Below are 23,191 nucleotides of genomic sequence, written 5' to 3' on the forward strand. Positions count from 1 at the left end.
AAAATTTTCAAAGCACCTCTCATAACTTAGTCTGCTCTTAAAAGTATGCATACCAGCCCAACAAAATGGCAAAGGCAACAAAATCTCAGACATATGCCGAAGCAATTTCTTCACCGATACAGTTCCTAGGGCAGTGGAAACTAAAGAGAAAATAAACAAATGGGACTACATAAAAATAAAAAGCTTCTGCACAGCAAAAGAAACCATCAACAAAACAACAAGAAAGCCCACTGCATGGGAGAACATATTTGCCAATGTTATCACTGATAAGGGTTTAATCTCCAACATTTATAGGGAACTCATACAACTTAACAAAATACTTCAAAATCACCCGGAATCTTGTTGTGAAATCTTCCTGCAGGAAGTCAAGAACCCATACTCCATAGAGAAAAATGGCTATTAGGAAGATAAACAATACAATCAAAAACTGGGCAAAGGACCTAAATAGGCACTTTTCGAAAGAGGACATTCAGAAAGCCAAGAGACATAAGAAAACATGCTCAAAGTCACTAATCATCCGAGAAATGCAAATCAAAACAACAATGAGGTACCATCTCACACCTGTCAGAATGGCTATCATCAACAAATCAACAAACGACAAGTGCTGGAGAGGATGTGGAGAAAAAAGAACCCTTCTGGACTGCTGGTGGGAATGCAGATTGGTGCAGCCACTGTGGAGAACAGTATGGAGTTTCCTCAAAAAACTAAAAATGGAACTCCCATTTGACCCCATGATCCCACTTCTAGGAATATATTCCCAAGAAAACAGAAATACCAATCAGAAAGGATATATGCACCCCAATGTTCATAGCAGCACAATTCACCATAGCTAAGATCTGGAAACAGCCTAAGTGCCCATCAGCAGATGAATGGATTAGAAAACTGTGGCACATCTACACGATGGAATACTATGCTGCTGTAAAAAAGAAGGAACTCTTACCATTTGCAACAGCATGGATAGAACTGCAGAGCATTATGCTAAGTGAAATAAGCCAGTCAATGAAGGAAAGATACCACATGATCTCACTCATTTATGGATAATAAAGACCATTATAAACTTATGAACAAAAATAGATACAGAGGCAGAGCTGCCTCGAACAGACTGTCAAACTACAGCGGGAAGGCCAGGGAGGGTTGGGGGGCAGGAGGGGGGTGGTAAGAGATCAACCAAAGGACTTGTATGCATGCATATAAGCATAACCAATGGATATAAGGCACGGGGGAGGAGGGGTGGCCAGGGGATTGTCAAGGGTGGGGGGAAAAGGGGACATATGTAATACTCTTTGTAATACTTTAAGCAATAAAACAATTTTTTAAAAAAGTACGTATACCAGCCCTTCTCTGATAGTATAATACTTTTGCAGAGCAAGAACAATGAATTACATTGCATATTATATTCCATAAAGATAGGCTTAATGGATGTCTCCTTAATGCATGGAAAAAGTAAATCAGTCCTTGCTTCCTAATCAGTTATCTCCCCTCCAATCAATCCTCCACTCTCCTTCAAATTTGTCTTTCTAGAAAATACATATGACTACTTAAAAACCTTTCATCATCCATATTTCCTAAAGGCTTTACATGATAATCTCATCTACCATTAAGCCACTATCTTTAACCTTTTGGTCCTCTATCCATTTCATATTCCAGCCATGACATTGACTACTGAAGAAATACTTGCTAAATGGCTGCTTTATGCCAATTAGTACACTAAGCACTTGAGATAAAAAGACAACATTCTACCCTCAAAAGAGGAGACATTTAAAGAAATAAATATATTTCAATGTACTAAATACTGTAAAAGAAGTTTAAGTACTGAGCAGCTCTTCCAAATCACACCAAGTACTTTCAGATCTATATACTTTGTTCTCAGTGTGCTCTATTTACCTGGACTGCCTTTTCCAAAGCAGAATCATATGTATTTTTCAAGTTCCAACCCAGTGCTTCCCATTCTGTAAGGTCTCCCCTAAATCCTGTCAATAAACTAATCCCTTCTCTAGGTTCCTGAAACTCTGATTATAATATAAGTATAGTATATATCACAGAGAGATTCATATGCTTATTTCCCACAGAATAGTATGTTCCCTGGCAGCAGAAATTTATTCATCTATAAACATAGGAGGTTCTAAATTAAAATTTATTTAACTAGCCTGAACATATAACATGGAATTTGTAATAGCTATTCTTGAAATTCCTAGTCTTTTTTTAAATGTTTAGTTTTTCTTTTTCTTTTCTGGTTGCAAATTTTATGAATCTTGAGAGATATATGATCATTAATAAACTGCCATGCTATCTTAGATAGTGAACAACAGAATTATTAATGACAACTAAAACCCACAAGTTCTATTTTAATATATTGAGTTTCACCAGAAATTAAGAATTAAAAAAGTGAAGATCTCTCCTTACTTTCTTACCTTAATATACCTTTTGAAGGGTTTGGTTAGTTTTTATACAGAAGAAGCGCAAGAATATTAGTAAAGTATACATTTTCACTGCAAACTGCCAAAGAACTATTTTTATAATTTAATAGCAGGTAGAGAAAACAGAATAAACTTCATATTTAAGAAAAAAAATAGAACACTACTAAGTTTCTCTTGTTGTCAAAAGATATTAACACTTTGAGTAGCAAAATACTAACATTAGCTACTCTAACATATGGGGGGGAAAGAATGCATGGTTCCCATTACAACAGAAATCTAACAATGTAAAATATGAGGGCATGTTAGTGAGTATAAATGTTTATTTATTTATATTTTTAATTTGTTTGAGAGAGAGAAAATGACAGGGAGAGACTGAAACATTGATGGAAAAGAAACCAATTGGCTGACCCTGCTTATCCTGGCTGCCCCCTGCATACCCTTTCCTGGGGATGGAACCCAAAGCCTGGGCATGTGTCCTGACCAGAAATCGAACTGGTGACCTCCTGGTGACCTCCTGGTGCATGGGCCAATGCTCAACCAACTGAGCCACACAGGCTGGGTATGAGTATAAACGTTTAAAAATAATGTGTCTCTGTTTAATCCCAAATTCAGGTGACATCCCAGTTGAATAAAAAAGAAAAGCCCATTTTCTAGACTAGTTATTTATTGTTCTTATTACTGCCTTCTCTAGGACTCTATGTCTCCCATTGTGTGTTTCAAACAAACTATGTTGTAATATTTGCCTCTTTTCTCAATCACCACATTATTTCATGCTAACATTATGATAGTAGTATTGGTTGTCCAAATTTGTTAAATTAACAGTTGAAAAGGGCTTTGGATACTTGCACAATTAGGAGGAACATTCCGCCAAGGTTCTAAGTTCAAATTTGCAGAATTACAAAACTTAAAAAAAAAAAATCAAAATAAAACAAAAAGAGATAAAAAACATTTTTGACCAAAACCTCGTGATAATCCTTTCTTACTTCCTGTTCCCACACTAATTCCTATTCATATACTCAGAAGCCTCTGAAGTTTATCTGAACTGAAACAATTCCAAAATCAGTTTATTATTTTAAAATTAAGTGTGTATAATGACTGAGTAAATGGTAATAGCATTTTCATCACTTTTGTCAACAAGGATCTATAACTTTTCCTGTTTTCAAATAGAATCAAGTAGTTTCAAAACCAGGGGTGCATACCATTTTTATTTGTCACAACTGCTCTTAATTTAAAATATAAAAATATTTTAAGGCCACCATATGCTTGATATAACATCTTTATATCAACACAGCCTACAGTGAAAATCATGACCCCTACATATTAAAAATGTAACACTGCTAAAGGTTAGAGGACTTATTCAAAATACTGGCTTAAAGCTGTAGAAACCACATGCCAGGAAGCAAACTGGGATTCCAACATGATGATCTGTTTCTAAATGTTGTTTCATGTGTGTGAGGAGAGGAGTATATATATATAATGATCTTTTAAAACACCACTATGACTTCCTGTTGATCATTTCAAATGTCACATGCTGAGTACAAAAGAATATTAAATTAGGGCATCTTTTTCTGCCTTAAGAAGCAATAAAAGTTGTTCCTTTAAAAAAAACTGAATTAGAAATTAAATGGCCTTAGAGAACTGGCCAAAGGTGACTATAAAATGAAGAGCCTATCCATTTTTCTATTTCTGACACTTAACATTAAACCAACTAAAACACAAAAACAACTCTGGTTAGAGACTCTTCTTAGTAATCTACTTATATATTGAGACTCAGAGCAACCTCAACATTCTACATATGACAATAAAAATAAGAAATTTTACATTAAATGTCACTCAGTCTGCTAGCCAGGCAGCATCATTTATCATACACCTGACACGTTACCAGGTGTTGGGGACCAAGAACTGAGTAAAACAATGTATTTCCTAAAGAAGGTCTCTGTGAGTAGCAGGAATGGCATGAAAGCACATTCATTCAATATGACAGTAGAAATATATGAAGGATAAGGACCTGTATAGAAGACGTGGTGAATAATTCTTTTCAGGGCAGAGTGACTGTGTCAGGGAAAGTTTCCTAGAGCAAGTAACATAAGAAGTGAAGTAAAGCAGCTGAAGTAAAGAGTAAGTCTTTATTCAGATGGGAGAGGTGTGCTATGTGTAAAAATGCAAGTAGGCATGAAATAGATTGATATGTTTGGGGTTCATAAATTATAGTTGGTACAAAAAGTACAGGATAGGTAGATGGTATAATTGGAGAAAAAAGGTATCTGGAGTATAGATCACAAAGGGCCTTGTATGCCACGCAGGACAGAATCTTGATCAAATCTGCATTTTAGAAAGGTCACTGGTTACAGTGCAGAATGTGATTTGAAGTGTGGTAATACCTAAGGCAGGAAGTACAAGTGAGAAATAATAAGAACCTGAACTAAGAAGTGGTTACATATTTAGAAGATAAAAATAACAGATCTTAGTGAAGGACAAGATATGAGACTAGAAAGTAGCTAAGGTAGAAGGGAATTCAAAACAATTCCTAGACTTCTGGCTTAGGAAACTAGATGAATGATAGCGTTAAAACCAAAGTCAGGAATAGAAGAGAAGAACATCTGATTAGAATGTGGGTGGTGAGGAACAAAATGTTAGAATCTATATTCAGGTACTGACTTCTTTTGGAATATCTCCTTATCCATCTTCTTTTCTTTACAATCCATCACCCTGTCCCCTAATACTCCAATGCCACAGCTGATTAGACTCAGACCAGTGATAGACATCTAACCCAAGATGGCCCAAGAACTTGAGTCAGTGTGGACTGAGGTTGCCACTATACCATGACCTTGGAGATACCTAAGGAATGAGAGCTGTTTGGAAAGTCAGAGAGAAAGGGAGTGAAAGAGAACAGAATGGGCAGGATAGGGATAGGGAGAAGATGAGGAAAAGCAGAGATGAAGCACAAAATGGAGGAAAAAGGAGCAGGAAAGAAACACACAAACAGAACTACCTGATTTTCTGAGAATCTCCAGATCCTGATTCTCGTCCCTGCTGAGGTTAAAATTCAGTGCTTGCCCTTAGGCTTCATAAGAAACCCCACCTTAACCATGCTTTTTAACTTAGCTCAGTGAGTCATGTAAAATGTTGAGTTTTGGGTGCACCTAAAAGCACTAAGTGGAGTTGAATATAAGAGTGCAGACTGCCCTAGCTGGTTTGACTCAGTGGATAGAATGTTGGCCTGTGTCCTGAAGGGTCTTGGGTGCGATTCCGGTCAAGGGCATCTATCTCGGTTGCAGGCTCCTCACCAGCCTGGGCCCTGGTGTTTCCCTCACATCAATATTTCTCTCTATCTTTCCCTCTCTCTTCCATTCGCTCTAAAAATCAATGGGAAAAATATCCTCAGGTGAAAATTAAAAGAATGCAGACCTTCAAAAATGCAAGTAGCCATGTTAACCCTTTGCGGTCCAATGTTATTTTTGGAATTCAAACAGTCTGGTCCAAATTAATTGACGGGATTGAATGTTGAACTTTTTAATGTTCTTATTGCTCGATGTTGGACCTGCTCCTAGCGCCTGGTCTGTCGAGTCAGCCTCGAGGTTGGACTGAAAAGGGTTAAAGAGTGTAAAGTGAGAAGATAAAGAAAGAACTTTGGGGGGACAACAGCATCTAAGAGTCAGTATGAATCTTATTCAAGGACACTGATGAACAGGCAGGTAGATAAATTAAGTGAGTTGCTGAGGAAATGGGAAGTGAGGAGGCCCAGTTACCAGTGGTTATGCTATTGGAGGTAAAGATGCTATTCTAATAAGGGGAAAGGAAGAAACTGAGAGGCAGTTAAAGGATGATGATGGGTTTTAAGGCATAAACTAGTTTATTAGCTAACTAATACCCACCCAGTTAGGGGCAAAGTTTGAAGCTATAGGTGAAATAAGGAATAAGTAATAAAAGAAGAAAAAGAAAGAGACATAGCACATTAACAGGTTTTGGCCCTGAATAGGAAAAGAAGAAAGCATGGGACCAATAAGAACCAACTATCAGTCTGGGATGACTTTGTGAAGAAACAGACCTATAAAAATTTTTAGAAAGTTTCATTACATGTTTTTTATTTTTTATTTATTTTTTAAATATATTTTATTGATTTTTTACAGAGAGGAAGGGAGAGGGATAGAGAGTTAGAAACATTGATGAGAGAGAAACATCGATCAGCTGCCTCCTGCACATCCCCTACTGAGGATGTGCCTGCAACCAAGGTACATGCCCTTGACCGGAATCGAACCTGGGACCCTTCAGTCCACAGGCCAACGCTCCATCCACTGAGCCAAACCTGTCAGGACTACATGTTATTTTTTAAATACCAAAAATGCATGTCTCCTCATTAAGGCAAAGAAGATTTTCATATCTAAAGAAAATCATCATCATTATAAAAAGTTAGATGTTTCAAAGGGTAAACATCTAGAAAGGTCCTTACCCTGTCAACTAGATAAAATGAATAAGAAATTGCTGATTTAGTAAATTAGAATTTAAGTGGTATAAGACCTACAATGATATGTAAAAACATGTCAACCACTGCTTTGTAAATAAAATATAAATTTCAATTAAACTACTTCGAAACAAAAATATTGTTTTACTGAGAAGCTATAAAACCTACATTTTTTGCTCATTATTGAAAGAGCAGGTAGCAAAGGTAGTAAACTCCAATCTAGTTGAGATTAAAGAATAGGACACAGGAGCAAATGACTTAAAAAAAAATCTACGCAATCATCTTAATTTTGTGGATGAAGAAACTAAAGCCTACAGAGGCCAAAGTTTATAACCTGAATTCCAAGACTTAGAATTCAGTTTTGTACTTTTCAATTCATACTCATTCCACTTTTTTGTTTGTTTTTCTTCTTTCGGCCTATGCACAGCGGTGTTAGATAAAAAGATTTTATATGTTCTGACAAAAACGTAGGCAAACATATCTAAAGATCACTGCTCTGTTCCAACTGCTCTGAAGACTGTTGCAAACAATTAATCCAGTTCATAACTATAGTCACATAGCTGAAAACTTCAAACTGTCAAGTACTAAAACAGCTTTATTCAATTTTCAGACTATTAGCTATTCTCTTGCTATCTTTGTGGATTAACAATATCATTCATTCCTCTCACAATATTCACAAAGCACAGGTTTGTAATTGCTATACAAAGTTTTCTCTCATTTTTACATTCAACTACATCATAATCCTCCAGAAATACACAATAAAAAGATTAACATTATTTTATTTTTTTAAAATATATTTTATTGATTTTTTATAGAGAGGAAGGGAGAGAGAGATAGAGAGAGTTAGAAACATTGATGAGAGAGAAACATCGATCAGCTGCCTCCTGCACATCTCCAACTGGGGATGTGCCCGCAACCCAGGTACATGCCCTTGACCAGAATCGAACCTGGGACCTTTCAGTCCGCAGGCCGACGCTCTATCCACTGAGCCAAACCAGTTTCGGCAAGATTAACATTATTAAAAAATCATTGTAAAAAATTAAATTTACTCACCAAATAAAATACAAGAATGGCAACAATCACAGGAAAAGATGTTGAATTATTAGTTATTAGTGGTCTACAAGTTAAAAAATATTGCTATCACATCTTATCATGTGATAGGAGTAACTGGAATTCTCACACATGATTGCAAGAATGAAAAATGGTATATGGAAGAGTATTTGGAAATTTTTAAAAAATTAAATGTAAACTTGTCATATAAAATCCAGTATACTACTTCTAGGTATTTATCCAATAAATAAAAACTTATGTTGACAGAAAAAAAAAAAATTAAATCGCAACATACATTAAGATTACCAAAACTTGTGTGCGCTCCCTCCTAGGAACACGCCCGCACCTTTCTCTTGCCCCACAGGCCTGCATCTCCTTAACTCTAAGGGACCCCATGAGACTTGCAACCAGGGGAGCAATGGACAGTGGCTGCATATCCTGGGCTAACCCCCGACCCTGTCCCTAAGGCCTCCTGTTCTCTAACTCTCCAGTGAGCTAGCAGCAGCACCTCCTTGGCTCACTTCTTTCCCATAATGTTTCTAGAGAGCCAAAGCAGCCCCGCCTGGTCTCTCTCCTGTTGCTTCTTCTATCCTGAGCCCCTCCTCAGTTTCACTGTCTCCAGCTTTATTAACATACTTCAAAATCACCCGGAATCTTGTTGTGAAATCTTTCCTGCAGGAAGTCAAGAACCCATACTCCATAGAGAAAAACGGCTATTAGCACTATCTTCAATATTGTAAAAAAAAAAAAAAAAAATTAAAATCTTATTAGAGAAATAAAAAATAAAAAATTCCAGCAGAAAAGGAGAAACAATTAACTGATTAAGTCACAAAGTATCAGTCACTACTGGGTGAAAGACTACAGAATATTCAGTTTCAAAATTATCACCTCACATATATATAAAAGCCTAAGCAACCGTTATGATGGAACGACCGAAATAACCAGATTGGTCGCTATGACACGCACTGACCACCAGAGGGCAGACGCTCAACACAGGAGCTGTCCCCAGGCCCCTGGCCCTAGTCGCCAATGGAGACTGCCGGCCAACCTCCTGATTTTTCCTTGCCGGCCAGCAGGCCCCGATCGCCTGATCTGGGCTGGGCCCCCGGGCTGGGATGGGAAACCAGGGGTGGGTGGCGGCAGACGTGGCCCCTTTCCCAGGGAGACCAAGGGTTGGCACACTCCTTGGAGCTGGTGGCCCACCTCCTGGGTCCCTCCACCTGGCTGGCAGACCCCAACTGGCCTGCCACCCACCCGCTGTGGTTGTGGTTGGCCCTTCCTCCTGGCCAGCAGGCCCCGATCACCTGATCAGGGCCTGTTGGCCAACCTCCCGGTCCCTCTCCCTGGCCAGCAGGTCCCAATGGCCCGATCGGGGCCAAGGAACTGGGGATGGGTGGTGGCAGACATGGGTGGTGAGTGAAGGAGGAGGCAGAAAGACAGGGAACCTGATCGGCCCTGATCGCTGGTCAGGCCTAAGGACCCCATCCATGCTGAATTTCGTGCACCGGGCCCCTAGTTACTTAATAATTGCAAACAGGAAAAAGGAGAAATCTGGCAGATAACATCTAACCAGGGGTGAGGAACTGCTGGCCTGAGGGCCAGGCCATATAAAGCCCACAAAATCATTTATTCTGGCCCTTTCAAGGCATTAGGGGCGAGTTAATTAAATGTTTGACCAAATATAGCAGGCTGATTTTTAAGTTGATAATTTTGTATGGCCCACAAACGATGTTACAAATACCCAAATGGCCCTTAGCAGCAAAAAGGTTCCACACCCCTGCTCTATACCAAGTGATTGGAACTAAGCATCACCAGTAAAGGGACAAACTAGATGTGATACAATGTATTACTACTCTACATTGTAGCATTATAATTTTTCTCCAGGTTTAAAATAGTTTCCAAAACATTGGAAGGAGATATAAACAAAAGAAGGGGGAAAAGTCAAAGGAAGACTTACAAATCAGAGAAGGAAGAATTAAAACAGCTGTCCTGGGCAATCACTTCTTTACTGGGAGGAAACTCAAGTATAAGTAGGTGATGGAGTTTAATCTATTTGTTAATATGCTGATAACTGGTCCTCCTGGTAAACAAACTATTGACTTTTGTTAGAAGGAAAGGCCTTATCTGAAGAATGTTCCTTTCCCTAGTTAAGGATGTTTACAGTACACAAACCTAGAATCTAAGGATTTCTAAGGTATGGCACACTGAGAATATTACCTAAGCTACACAACCTTGGGGTGCAGAATGGGAAAGCTTCAAAATCTAAACTCCCTCTGTGATGAGATCATAACTAGACTTCCTACTTAGAGATTTCATCTACTCTGGGCAAGAAAGTGCATGTCTGATGTAGAAAGGAAGGACTTGTGGAATCATTCTGAGTCCCAGATCTACCCTTGCTTTACCTTTGCCTCCTGATTGCATGTATCCTTGAAATGATCAGTAAAGGTGGTTCTAGGTAATATCTCTAACATATGAATCTGATTTGACAAAAATGATTTTTGTATTAGCTTACAAATAAAAGATAAAACTGAAAAATAATTCTAATCTGCCCTTGTCAGTGTGACCCAGTGGTTAGAGTGTCAGCCTATCCACTGAAGGGTCATGGGTTCAATTCCAGTCATGGGCACATACCTAGATTTCAGGTTTCTCTCACATTGATGCTTCTCTTCCCCCCTCTCCCCCACCCTTGTCCTCCCTCTTCCTTCTTACACTCTCTCTAAAAATCAATGGAAAAAATATCCTCAGGAGAGGATTAACAACAACAAATTATAATCTTAGATGAAGAATACCTCTTAATACTATTATTTTAATAGAATAAATGAATTAAATGTTAATTTGACACAATTAAAATGGTATACTTGCAAGATAAATAAGGCATGTTTTACCATATGGCAAACTTTTTGTTTTTTTTTTAATCCTCACCTTGAGGATATGTTTTCTTATTGATTTTTAGAGGGGGATAGAACCTGCAACCTAGGTATGTGCCCTGACTGAGAATCAAACCTTTTGGTGTACAGGATGACACTCCAATCAACTAAGCTACCTGGCCAGGGCCATATGGCAAACTTCCTTTTAAGAATCCATATGAAAAAAAAAAAACTAACAAAATCATAGCATGTAAAATTACAGAGAAAAAAACTCAATACATTTTTAAAACATATATAGAACCGGAAATATCATAAAATTCTAATTAATATATGACATATATGATAAACATACAATTCAAGGGCAAACAGGCTAATGATTTTGTTAGAAGGAAAGGCCTTATCTGAAGAATGTTCACAATAGAGCCCTTCTAAATATGTCCTTTGAAATAAGATTCTGCTCATTTTATAGCTGTGGTGAAATGAAATGCAAAAGATGTGATATGTTATTTTGTTTACGTATTATTTTATTTGACTTTGCATAATAGCGACAGATCATAATCTACAACTCTTTTCCCATCTGTGATCCACCAATGACAACCACTTAGAAACAGGCCATGAAGAGCATAAGCAAAGGTGCTTTAAAGATGCGTTTAATAACAGAGATTTGAGCATGTAAACTTAGAAAAGAATGAAACAAAAGAAGTTTTAAAATAAAGAGTAGCAGGCAGAGCCAAGTCTTACAGAATAACATTCGAGTTCTCACTCTACAGGAATACTCAGTATAGGAAAAGTCATGGCCTCAGAGAGAAGGAAGTTAAAAACACACACACAGAAACCAGCGTGAGGTAACTGGGCATATGCATGTAGTTCTGAGGAATTAAAGAATCTGAACACGTGTTGAACACCTCCTTTGGGTCTTTTTTTCTTAGAGGGCAGCTGTCATGGTTATTACATTATCTCACCTGGCCTTGAGGAAAGTAGAGTGTATTTCAGAAGTCCTGGTTTACTGAAGAAGCACAGTAAAACTGCCCAGGCCATTAGCTTTTAGTTAGGAAGCCCAACAAGTACTTGACCTTGGGCAAGTTGCTTAAATTCTGTAGGCCTTGGTTTCCTATTCTGTAAGATAGTAAGAAAAATGACATCTATCTCCTGAGAAACTGAATATAAAACAGAGGACAAATAAGGCATCTTATACCTTATGGAAAATTTCTTTTTAAGCTTTCATACAAAAAAATTAACACAGTGTCATGCACATAGTAAATAGTCACAGAAGAAGCTAGTTATATTACCTTTATTATTAAGGAAGGGATTTCTTGTATACTTATATTAATTTCATTGTCTGCCTTAATTTTACTATTTTTTTCTTCAGCTAAATAACTTTGGGATCTATAAAAGCTGATCAGCTACTTTAATTTCCAAGAAAAAGAAACTATTTCAGAAGCCAGAATTTACACTACTATCAGAGTTAAAAGTAGGAATACTATTAGAAAAGGCAACAGAGTTGGTATTCATATATTATATCTACTAAATTGGAACCTATGATTTCATAGTATCATAAAGATCAGGCCCTCCACCCTAGCCGGTTTGGCTCAGTGGATAGAGTGTTGGCCTGAGGACCGAAGGGTCCCAGATTTGATTCCAATCAAGGGCACATGCCTGGGTTGTGGCCGCAGTTTGACGTGCAGGAGACAGGCAATCAATGATTCCCTCTTATCATTGATGTTTCTATCTCTCTTTTCCTCCCCCTTCCTCTCTGAAATCAATAAAAATACATTAAAAAAGAAAAAAGAAAAAAAAGATCAGGCCCCCCCTTTTTTTCTCTTGGCCAGAAATAAACAAACTCCCATTTCTAAAAATATTTTAGGTTTTCTCCTTGAGGAAGTCATCTTGCAACAAAATACCCTATTATCATAGAAAGCAAGTATAGGACAGTATGTCATGAACAAGACTATAAAAATGTAGTGGTATATGAGCCAAGGAAAAAATTCATCTGGAAAAATGAATAAGTAGAGGTTTTTCTTCAAATTTAATTGAGACTGTGAGTTTCCTGTTTTGTGACTATTTCTTTGATACTCCCATGTATATGATAAACTGTTCTTTAAGAAATTTCAAATGACCATTCACTTAAAAAAATGCTCTATATGTTTGTTTCTTTTAGAAAAGTAGACCATTAAAAGAATCATAAATGAGGAGAAAAATTAGACGTGTAAGAAAAGCAAACATAGTCTTACTCTTTTTTTTCTGTTTTTTTATATTTAAATTTAATCCAACTTTTAAAAAGCATTACAAAAAAAAGTTTAATTCATAGCATCCAATTCAGACCATCCTAACCCACTGCCACGAATACAAGGGGACAAAATATGTATATACTATTAATTTTATGAATTCCAAGACTATACAGGCTATGCATTTTAGCTTTTTATGAGGCAACAATTCCACAGTGGTCTTATACAATCACATATACACACAAAATAAAACTATGAATGTGATACAGTAATGTTGCAAACCTAAGAACTTTCTCACTGAGTCTGATTTGCTATTCCTGATGAGGTTTAAGAATAAAAGAAAACAAGTTGCACACATAGATAAATTAAGACAACTTGTTTTTCTTTCTTTCTTTTTTTTTTTTTTAAAGGGTTTTTTGCTTCTTTTTTTTTTTAATATATTTTATTGATTTTTTACAGAGAGGAAGGGAGAGAGATAGAGAGTTAGAAACATCGATGAGAGAGAAACATCGATCAGCCGCCTCCTGCACATCTCCCACTGGGGATATGCCCGCAACCCAGGTACATGCCCTTGACCGGAACCGAACCCGGGACCCTTCAGTCCGCAGGCCGACGCTCTATCCACTGAGCCAAACCGGTTTCGGCGACAACTTGTTTTTCTGATTAACTTTAAATTAAATTAATTATTGAGAGTTACAGAAGGAAAGTACTCTGAAGATTAATGAGTATCTTTTGTTTTCAGAGTCTCACATACTACACATAGGCCTATTATATTATAATGTATCCTTTCCATGGAAAAATAAAATCAGCAATTATATAGTAGCTCAAAGCCTTTGAATAATTAAGGACTACAAAAATGACAATTCAGAAGAAATTACGGGAAAAAATATAGGTAAGGAATGTAATAATTCAGTAAGGACCTTGATTAAGAGAAACTGAAAGACACAATGGGATACACAATAACTTCTTATCTTAGAGTTATCCTCAAAACAAGAGTATCCAAACATTTTATCTCTCATTTGAATTTCATGAGAAATACAAGGTATATGAAAAAGCCTAAATGATGTATCATTCAAAATGACACAAATGACAATTAGGAGGCAAACATAGAGTATGTTGACTGAATAACTGGGGGAAAAAAGAGGGATTAAAACATTAGAGAGGATAAATCAAATGTATTTCATAAATTTTGTAGTCCTGCGATTAAAAATAATGCCACACACACACAAAAATGAAAAAATAAAAACACCTCACCCCGAAAAGAAATGTCCTATATCTGTTTCTACTCAGATTAACTGTGAAAAATAACTGACCTATAAAATACTTTACTATCCCTTCAAAAGGAAAAATAAATGGTGAGAAACTTTGATAATTTAACTCAATTAAAACAGTTTTAGAGAGTTCAATCATTCTTTTATCTATCTCAAAACTTGGAAGTGCCCAGCCAGTGTTGCTCAGTGGTTGAACATCAATCTATGAACCAGGAGGTCACAGCTTAATCCCCAATGGGGGTGTGCAGGAGGCAGCCGATGAATGATTTTCTCTCATCATTGATGTTTCTCTCTCTCTCTCTCTCTGTCTCTCTCTCTCTCCTTTCCTCTCGAAATCAGTAAAATTAAAAAAAAACACACACAAAAAAACTCCTCTTAGAAGTTATACCAAAATGTAATAGTCAAACATACATGCAAAATGACCCTACAATTAAGATAATTGCTAGTACCAAATGTTGTTTTTAAGTTCTGCAATAAAAAAGTCTCCCAGACATTTAATAGTATGTCATTTGGTAAATGAAAGTTTCCACAAAGTAAGAGCAGTGAGAAGACCTAAAAATTATGCTAGTGAAGAGTCTGGCTGAAAGAAACAAAAATATGGATCATTTTGGTCCAATACTAATTTTATTTCGAGTTACTACAGAGCTGAATAAAATGCTGACACCATCACACAAAAATTTATTGAGTTGGCAATAGGCAAAGCATGATGTCAGCCACCAATATCCCCATCCACATTACCAAATAGCATGAACACTTCAATTCCTGAACTTAACTTAGACTACATGCCTAAAGTTACAGTAAAAATAAAAACCCTAGGCATGAGGCATTATTAAACACAGATGAGTTTATTTTGGCAGTATTTTGACGCAAATTAGTCAAGTACTTTATCAAATTCAGTGAAAAAGAAAATGCAAGCTTCAACATATTACAATTTTCTAAATGTGCTACATTCTTCACCAAACAGACCCATAAAATAAGTCTTGGTCAACCTACAATAATATTCAAATAAGTAACCCAACACACACACAAAATGCAGACTGAGAGGAGAGACAGAAACACACGCATACACACAGCTGCACAAGTCCTTACCTTCATGGCATGAATTTCTTCAAGCAATCGTTGTGCCCGCCTTTGGTTTTTTAACAGTGCATCTTCAGTACCCCTGCAAAAAATACATTACAATATGTAGACAGGAAAAGCACTTATTACAGACTCATATCATAATGAAAAGTCTCATTTCTTTTAGAAAAATATCATAAATCTCTAAATAACAAGCAAAGTCATCCTGCACTGCTTTCTCCCCTTCCAACATATATCCCAATTCTATTAATAAACTCAAGTTCTTGGCAATACCAGGCATTATCCTGGCATAATATTAAAAATTATTGCTGCTGTTTGCCTTCTAATTCCTTAATGGGAAGGCCAAATAATACTTTTTAATTAATCAGTTAACAGCACATTGTATTTAATATAAGGTCCATAAGCTACAGCTAAAGGTTAGATATAATTTTATTAAATAAAAATTTGTCCTCTGGAATTAAAAGAATATACAAAGATGTCAAATATCTGATTATATCAGAGAGGAAACCCATCTTCTGCAACATTTATGAAAGAAAGCACTAAAAATTAATCAGGAGCAAAACACATTTGAAGACTTTAAATAACATACTTTTTCTCTAATACCAGTAACACTGAAAATACAAAATACTGTTTTTTCAAAAAATTAGATGGAACACAATGTCTTGATAAACACTTCCACAAGGTACTGAAGATTTTAAATTAATTAGCAATTCAAGAAAAAAATGATATAAATTTTTACAACTGATTCACAAAAGGTATTACTAGATTTGCTCAACTATACCACATCTTAAGATAACTTCTAACAACATAAAACACATACATAACCCCAAAGGACTTTCATTTTGAAAAGGTCAAGGAGATTTTTGAAAAAAATAGAAGCAGAATTCATCATGTATTTTAAGCAAATATGATTCAAACCATGTAACATGCTGACACAGCACATTTTATCTCACTCAGATCCTCTCTAAATATATATATATTTTTTAAAGTGCTGCATGAGTAAGATATTTAATTATCCCTCTTAGGTCCCACCCTCAAATTTTGTAAATATTGAATAAAAACAATTTTTGACATTTTATCAGTCAGAAGGCCATAACTTGAAATGACTCACTTTTTTGACTTCAGTCTGCTAACACTTCTGACAAGTTTTCGGATAACCAAAACTCGGATTCTCTTCACTTCTTTTCTCATCTTCACAACCTTTGAAGAATAAAGCCAAAATTTGAAAGGTTATTAATTCAAAAAGAAACATACTTTATTTTGAGTCTTAATATTATAGGCAAAGTCTACCACTTTATCCAAATTTTTGGTTAACTATATTTCTAGTTGGATGAAATCAAACATTTTCCACTAAGAGTGAATAAAGGAATACATCAACATTTTAAAATGTGTCTGAGGACTCAAGAGAAAGAAGTTATCTTACAAAAAAGTCACAGCATTCCCAATGATTAGTATTTTAATATTACTAGGGGCCCAATGCACAAATTCGTGCACCTTGCAAGGAACTGTGGGCTGCGAGGCTGCAGTATGCATAGGAGCCCATCCTAGGCCTGTGTGCTGGCAGCACTGCTCCCACCGCCCCTCAGGAGCAGGGGGAGGTGGAGAAGCCCTCGGGGCGACCAGGGCCGGCAGCCGCCACTCGCAGCCACTGATGGTGCCGAGTGATTGGGACTGGTGCACCGGCACTGGTAGCAGGTGGGAGTGGCAGCTCTGGCACCGGCTGCAAGTGTGAGTGGGGCCGGCGCTGGCAGTGAGTGCGAGCGGTGGCTCTGGCGGCTGCTGGCCCCAATCTCACCTCAGAAGCAGGGGGAGGTGGAGAAGCCCTAAGGGGCGATCAGGGCCGGCAGCTGCCGCTTGCACCAGCTGACAGCGCCAAGCTATCAGGGCCAGTGCCGGGCGCCGGCAGTAGGTGTGAGCAGTGGCTCCAGCGCCAGCAGTGGGTGCAAGCGGGCAAGCGCGGGCCCTGGGCAGGACTGCGGCATTCGCAGGAGCAAAGGATTTTCAGTAACCACCAGAGGCTCGCCCCGCTAACAGCGACCGGCACCCTGCCTTGGTCTAGTGCTCCCACTCACCTGCTCCACCATCCCACCACGGCCAACACCCACAATGTTCCACGCATGTCCCCTGGTGGTCAGCGCACGTCACAGCGACCGGTTCGGTTGTTCCGGTTCCACCGTTTGGTCTATTTGCATATTAGCCTTTTATTATATAGGATACTTATTATAGCTTGTTGGGCTTGGAACATAATAAACTGAGTTTTCTGAGATCAGAGATCATCATATCAATCTTTGTATCCCTGTGGCTTAAAGTAGAGCTTCAACCATCATGATGGAAATTTAATTTATTGAATGAGTGTGTTAACAAAAGCAAATGCATGAAAGTGATCATATTTACTTAGTTATTACCCCTTGCATTTATTTTTAGCAATAATTTATTTGAGGCATAACTTTAAAAGAATTGCCAAAAACACAAGGGCACATTGTGTGTGCTCACACACATACACAGTACATGCTTTAAATCATCCCATTAAAGAACAATACTGAATTCCAAGAACAAAAAAACAAAAACAAAAACAAAAATTGTATTGGCCAAGAGATGGGAATATTCTAATGATAAAGAGCTACATGTTATAACAGTACTTAGTACAATGGGATGCTATCATTTTGAATCTATGTTTGTCTGTTATTAGGAGCCATACATCTTGTAATTCCTCCTGTATTGTCTTTCTTCCCCTCCTCCACATTAGGAACTTCATAAAATTCATTTCAGGTATCATCTTTCCCATAAACTTTCAATGACTTCTTCAGTTAGAGAAAACCACTCCATCCTTGGGGTTCCAAATATACTTTGTAGGTAGATTCTATTTCACCATACTGTCATTAATCACTGTGGCTGTTTTTAGTGTTTTGTTTTGTTTTGTTTTGTTTTGTTTGTTTTTCCTATAGTTTTTGAGCTCCTAGAAGACAGGGAATTTGCAATATTTACATAGTAATTTCTGTGCCTTTCAAGAGTACCTGGCATACACAATCCTACAAATTCCCTTGCCAAAATAGCAATATCAAGGCTCTTGCATTTGGCTGTAATAGCTTCTCTTACCTTTCATGAATATCATTCACGCTCTGTATTACATTGAAGATACTGACAACCAACTTATAATTTCTCTCCACCCTAAGTTTTGACATCATTCTTAGTGACACAAATGCCCACTTAATAACTCACCCAATATATCCTCACTTCTTGACGTGCTCTTTTCTACTTAGCTAATCTATTCCATCTCAGTGACCCACTTCCAATGTCACACTGTAGTCCTTATCACTTATAACCATTCTATTTCTAAAATGATTAGTTGAAATATTCCACAAGATTACAATTTTTTAAAAATATATTTTTATTGACTTCAGAGAGAAAGGGAGGAGGGTGTGATAGAAACATCAATGACGAGAGAGAATCATTGATCGGCTGCCTCCGGCACGCCCCACATGCCCCACACTGGGGATCGAGCCCACAACCCAGGTATGTGCCCTTGACCAGAATCGAACCTGGGACCCCGCAGTCCACAGGCTGACGCTCTATCCACTGAGCCAAACCAGCTAGTGCAAGATTACAATTTTTATCTGCTTGCTTATTCAACTCCACCCACCACAATCGTCTCTGACTTCACTGATCAGCAATTCACTTACCCCTGTACTTTCTCTCAAACAGTTAGTCCTCTGCTTTTGATTTTCCTCCTTTAGGTACATGATCAACATTGTACCTCCAATTTGATCAACATGATCAACATGTACCTCCAATTTAGGTACATGATCAACATTTGCCAATACCTTAAATTCCCCTATGGTTAGCAATCCCTTTAGTAATCTTGAAAAGAACATTCTGAGTTCTTTATCACAGCATCCCAATAGCCAGGAAATAGTTAATACATTCTATCTACTATAAATTCACCATAATTAACCTCAAACAGGCTTTTACACTTCCTAGCAATCCTACGTATTTTTTTTTGGTCAATTCACTCTACAATAACTATTTTAAACCTGTCTGCTTTCCTAAAATATCTAACATTCCTTTTCATCTCTCTTTTAATTTCATTGAGAAAATAAACATTAGATGGGAACTATCACCTTTCTACTACCATTAATACAAATTTATTTGCATCATTCACCCTATTCTATTAATAAAGTTGTATTATCCTATATAATAAAAGGCTAATATGCAAATCGACCAAATGGTGGAAGGACCGGTTGCTATGATGCAGACTGGCCACCAGGGGGCAGATGCTCAATGCAGGAGCTGCCCCCTGGTGGTCAGTATGCTCCCACAGGGGGAGCGCAGCTCAACCAGAAGCCAGACTCACAGCTGGTGAGCGCAGAGGTGGTGGCGGGAGCCCTCCCACCCCCAGGTGCACAAATTTTATGGACTGGGCCTCTAGTAAGAAATAATCGTACACATATCTCATGTTAATCTTTTAACTGTTTTGAATCTCATCCTTTCTGCCATCCTAGAACTCTCACTATACATTATTCCTTTCTAGCATTGTCAATCTCTGGATTATTCCCATTGATTTTTAACATGCTTGAGTCATTTTCATTAAAAATAAGACAAACAAAACATCCTCACTACAAAGTTCACGAGGAGCACCCTCTGTCTTCAACTGCCTCAGAGCCAAGCTTTGAGAGATGTTCAAAGTCATTATCATCATTTTCATGCCACATAATTCCAGTTTGTGGTGTCTAAGACACCAATGATTTCTAAATGACCCTGAATACAACAGGAAATTTTCAGACTTCATTTTACTTGAAATCTCAAAAGCATCTAACACTGTTCACCACTTCCTCCTTCTTGAAACACTTTTCCAAGTGTTTACATGACCCATGACAGAATACTCCCCTGGTTTTCCTTCTGCCCCTCTACCCTCTCCTTTTTGGTCTTCTTTGAAGGCTCATCCACCATTTCCTGTCATGAAGTGTTCCAAGTTCAAAGGTCAGTCCTAAGCCAGCTGTACTTTTCACCATCCATTTTTGGCCCTAAGTGATCTTATTGTGTGAATATTTTTTTTTCAATTTGCCACCTAAACAAAGATGACTCAAAAATTTATACCTTCAACTGAGATATATCTTTCAGCTCCAGACCCAAGTGTGCAACTGCCTACTCAACAGCTCCTTTGGAGTAGCTTAAAATCACTTCCACCTCACACTGGAACCCATGTTCTTCATCCCCAACTGGATCCCTTTTTTGGTGTTTCATGTTTCAAGGAATAGAACAATCTTTTCATTATAAACCTAGGGCTCACTATAGATAGCTCTCACTTCTAAATCTCTCACAATAAATCTATTACCAAGTCCTGTTAATTTTATCTCCTAATTATCTCTCAAATTGTACCACTTTTTCTATCTTGACCTCACCTAGCTATCCCGGTTGAGTTTGGTAACTCGTTTCCCCACTCTTGCCCCTCTCCAGTTTCCAAAACTCAGTCAGAATACATTATTAGCCCTAGCCGGCTTGGCTCAGTGGATGGAGCATCAGTCTGCGGACTGAAGGGTCCCAGGTTCAATTCTGGCCAGGGGCACATGCCTGGGTTGCGGGCTTGATCTCCAGTGGGGTGCGTGCAGGAGGCAGCCGATCAGTGATTCTCTCTCATCATTGACGTTTCTATCTCTCTCCCTCTCCTTTCCTCTCTGAAACCAATAAATATATTTTTTTTAAAAAAAAAGAAGACATTATTAACACAGAGATGTCATGCCATACCTTCCTTTCACTCTCTTCAATGGTTTCCAATTGCTTAAGATGGCCACATGGGCTCTTTTTGAGTTCTTTGTCTTTACCATGCTCACATCTACCAGCAAGTCTTCACATTTACTGTTTCCTCTGGTAGATATGCTCTTCCTCCCCATGTCAGCTTGTTAACATCTGATCCTTCTGATTTTTGGCCTATTTGTCATTTCCCAGTAAAGTCATTTTTTGGGCTCCCTGACTCAAAATTCCCAATTATAAGTACTTAAAGTACATATAAAACTTATCATGAATATAATTTAATTTTAATACTTTATTTTTAATCTGATGATATTTAATGTGTCGTTCTCCCAGTAAGTTATCAATTGAATGAAAGGTCAAGTATCTTGTTTTACTCAACATTATATCTTAACACCTAAAATAGTGGGTGACATACAGTTAAGTGTGTTCAATAAATATTTGTTAAATAAATGACCAGAAAGGTAGAAACAGTCGCTTGTTCATTCACCATTTCAAAAGAATAGTATAGTAACAGAATGCAGAGCAATCAGGTTTCTTTTCCACTAGACAGATAGGTTAAGCTCTTTGGAATCTGTTTCAAAGTTAGGTCTATTTAGAAAAAAGTCATCCTATATAATAAAGAGCTAATATGCAAATGGTCATCACGCCCTCATGCCCTCGCGCCGGAACTGCTCAGACACTCAACACTGGGGAGAGAGGAATGGGACCAGCCAGGCACAAATGAGCTCACGAGAGAGGAATGGGGACCAGCCAGGCACAAATGAGCTCACGAGAGAGGAATGGGGACCATCCAGGCTGCGGCCTGGGAGAGGGACAAGCCTCCTGCCCCACAGTCCCGGGTGCCTGTGGCTGCAGACGGGATGAAGCCACCCACTCACAGTCCCCTGCGGCTGCAGCCGGCCCGGGTCCTGGGTGCCTGCAGCCAGCTAGAGGGAGGAAAGCCTGGGTCCCGGGTGCCTGCGACTGGCCAGAGGAGGGAATTCTGGGTCCCGGGTGTGGGGCAAGGCAGAGGCAGTTAGGGATGATCAGGCCAGCAGGAGAGCAGTTAGGGGTGATCAGGCAGGCAGGTTTTGCAAGAGGTTATGAGCCAGCAGTCCCAGATTGCGAGACACAGTCGGACATCCCCTGAGGAGTCCCAGACTGGAGAGGGTGCAGGCCGGGCTGAGGGAACCCCCCTCATGCACAAATTTTGTGCACTGGGCCTCTAGTCCTATATAATAAAAGGCCAATATGCAAATTGACCAAAAGGCAAAACGACAGGTGACTATGATGCACACTGCCCACCAGGGGGCAGATGCTCAATGCAGGAGCTGCCCATTGGTGGTCAGTGTGCTCCCACAGGGGAAGTGCCACTCAGCCAGAAGCCCTGAGCCAGGCTCAAGGCTGGCGAGCGCAGTGGTGGTAGCAGGAGCCTCTCCCACCTCTGTGGCAGCGCTAAGGATATCCGACTGCTGGATTGGGAGCAGGCCTAAGCCATCAGTCAGACATCCCTCCAAGGGCTCCTGGAGAGCGAGAGGGCACAGGCTGGGCTGAGGGACCCACCCCCCCAGAGTGCACGAATTTCATGCACCGGGCCTCTATTACTTACATAAATGAAAAGCCATTTTGACTAGGTTTAAGTGGGGGGGAAAAAAAGCACAGCATAATAGGGTAATACATTTTTTGAAAGTTAAGTCATTCATAAATAAATTAATAACAAGTGATAAATTTTGCCTTAAAATATATTAGCAAATGTTTCTAATTGCTGTACCCTGCAGGTGCATGAGATTATATACCATTTACTAACCACTGTTAGCCAAACTTAACTAATAAGCAGTAGGCAGAGTTGGTCCTCGGTTACATTCCAATCATGGGAAAGCTAGACTCCAATTTTAAAATTCCAATTTAAGAAGTACTATGTTTGTCATTACTACATAAGGGAATCTAAAAGCAAAGGGAATGCTTCATGTACTTAGTTTCATGCCAATGTCAAAAAATACTTTAATAGGTTAACTTCCTCAGCATTCATGTATAATAGGAAGAATATTTAACAGGTTTATTTTTTTACAGAAAGCATGTTCACTTTATGTAA

General features: G+C 38.4%; 1 protein-coding gene across 2 annotated transcripts in view; it reads right to left on the bottom strand.

Moving 5' to 3' along the window:
* SRFBP1 (serum response factor binding protein 1) overlaps positions 1–23,191 on the bottom strand; it is a 65,603-nt gene that overhangs the window by 32,491 nt on the left and 9,921 nt on the right. Inside the window, exons 1-3 of one of the 2 annotated variants that reach the window (XM_059693795.1) lie at positions 17,445–17,677; positions 16,484–16,572; positions 15,382–15,454 (exon numbers count right to left, since the gene is read on the bottom strand). In XM_059693795.1, coding sequence (XP_059549778.1) covers positions 15,382–15,454; positions 16,484–16,572; positions 17,445–17,456 — 174 coding nt within the window. In that variant the 5' untranslated portion in view covers positions 17,457–17,677. Of the gene's footprint in view, positions 1–15,381; positions 15,455–16,483; positions 16,573–17,444; positions 17,678–23,191 lie in introns of those variants that run through there. The other variant, XM_059693794.1, reaches the window with a different exon arrangement.

This window comes from Myotis daubentonii, chromosome 4 (genome assembly GCF_963259705.1).
Source record: "Myotis daubentonii chromosome 4, mMyoDau2.1, whole genome shotgun sequence".
Taxonomy (NCBI): domain Eukaryota; kingdom Metazoa; phylum Chordata; class Mammalia; order Chiroptera; family Vespertilionidae; genus Myotis; species Myotis daubentonii.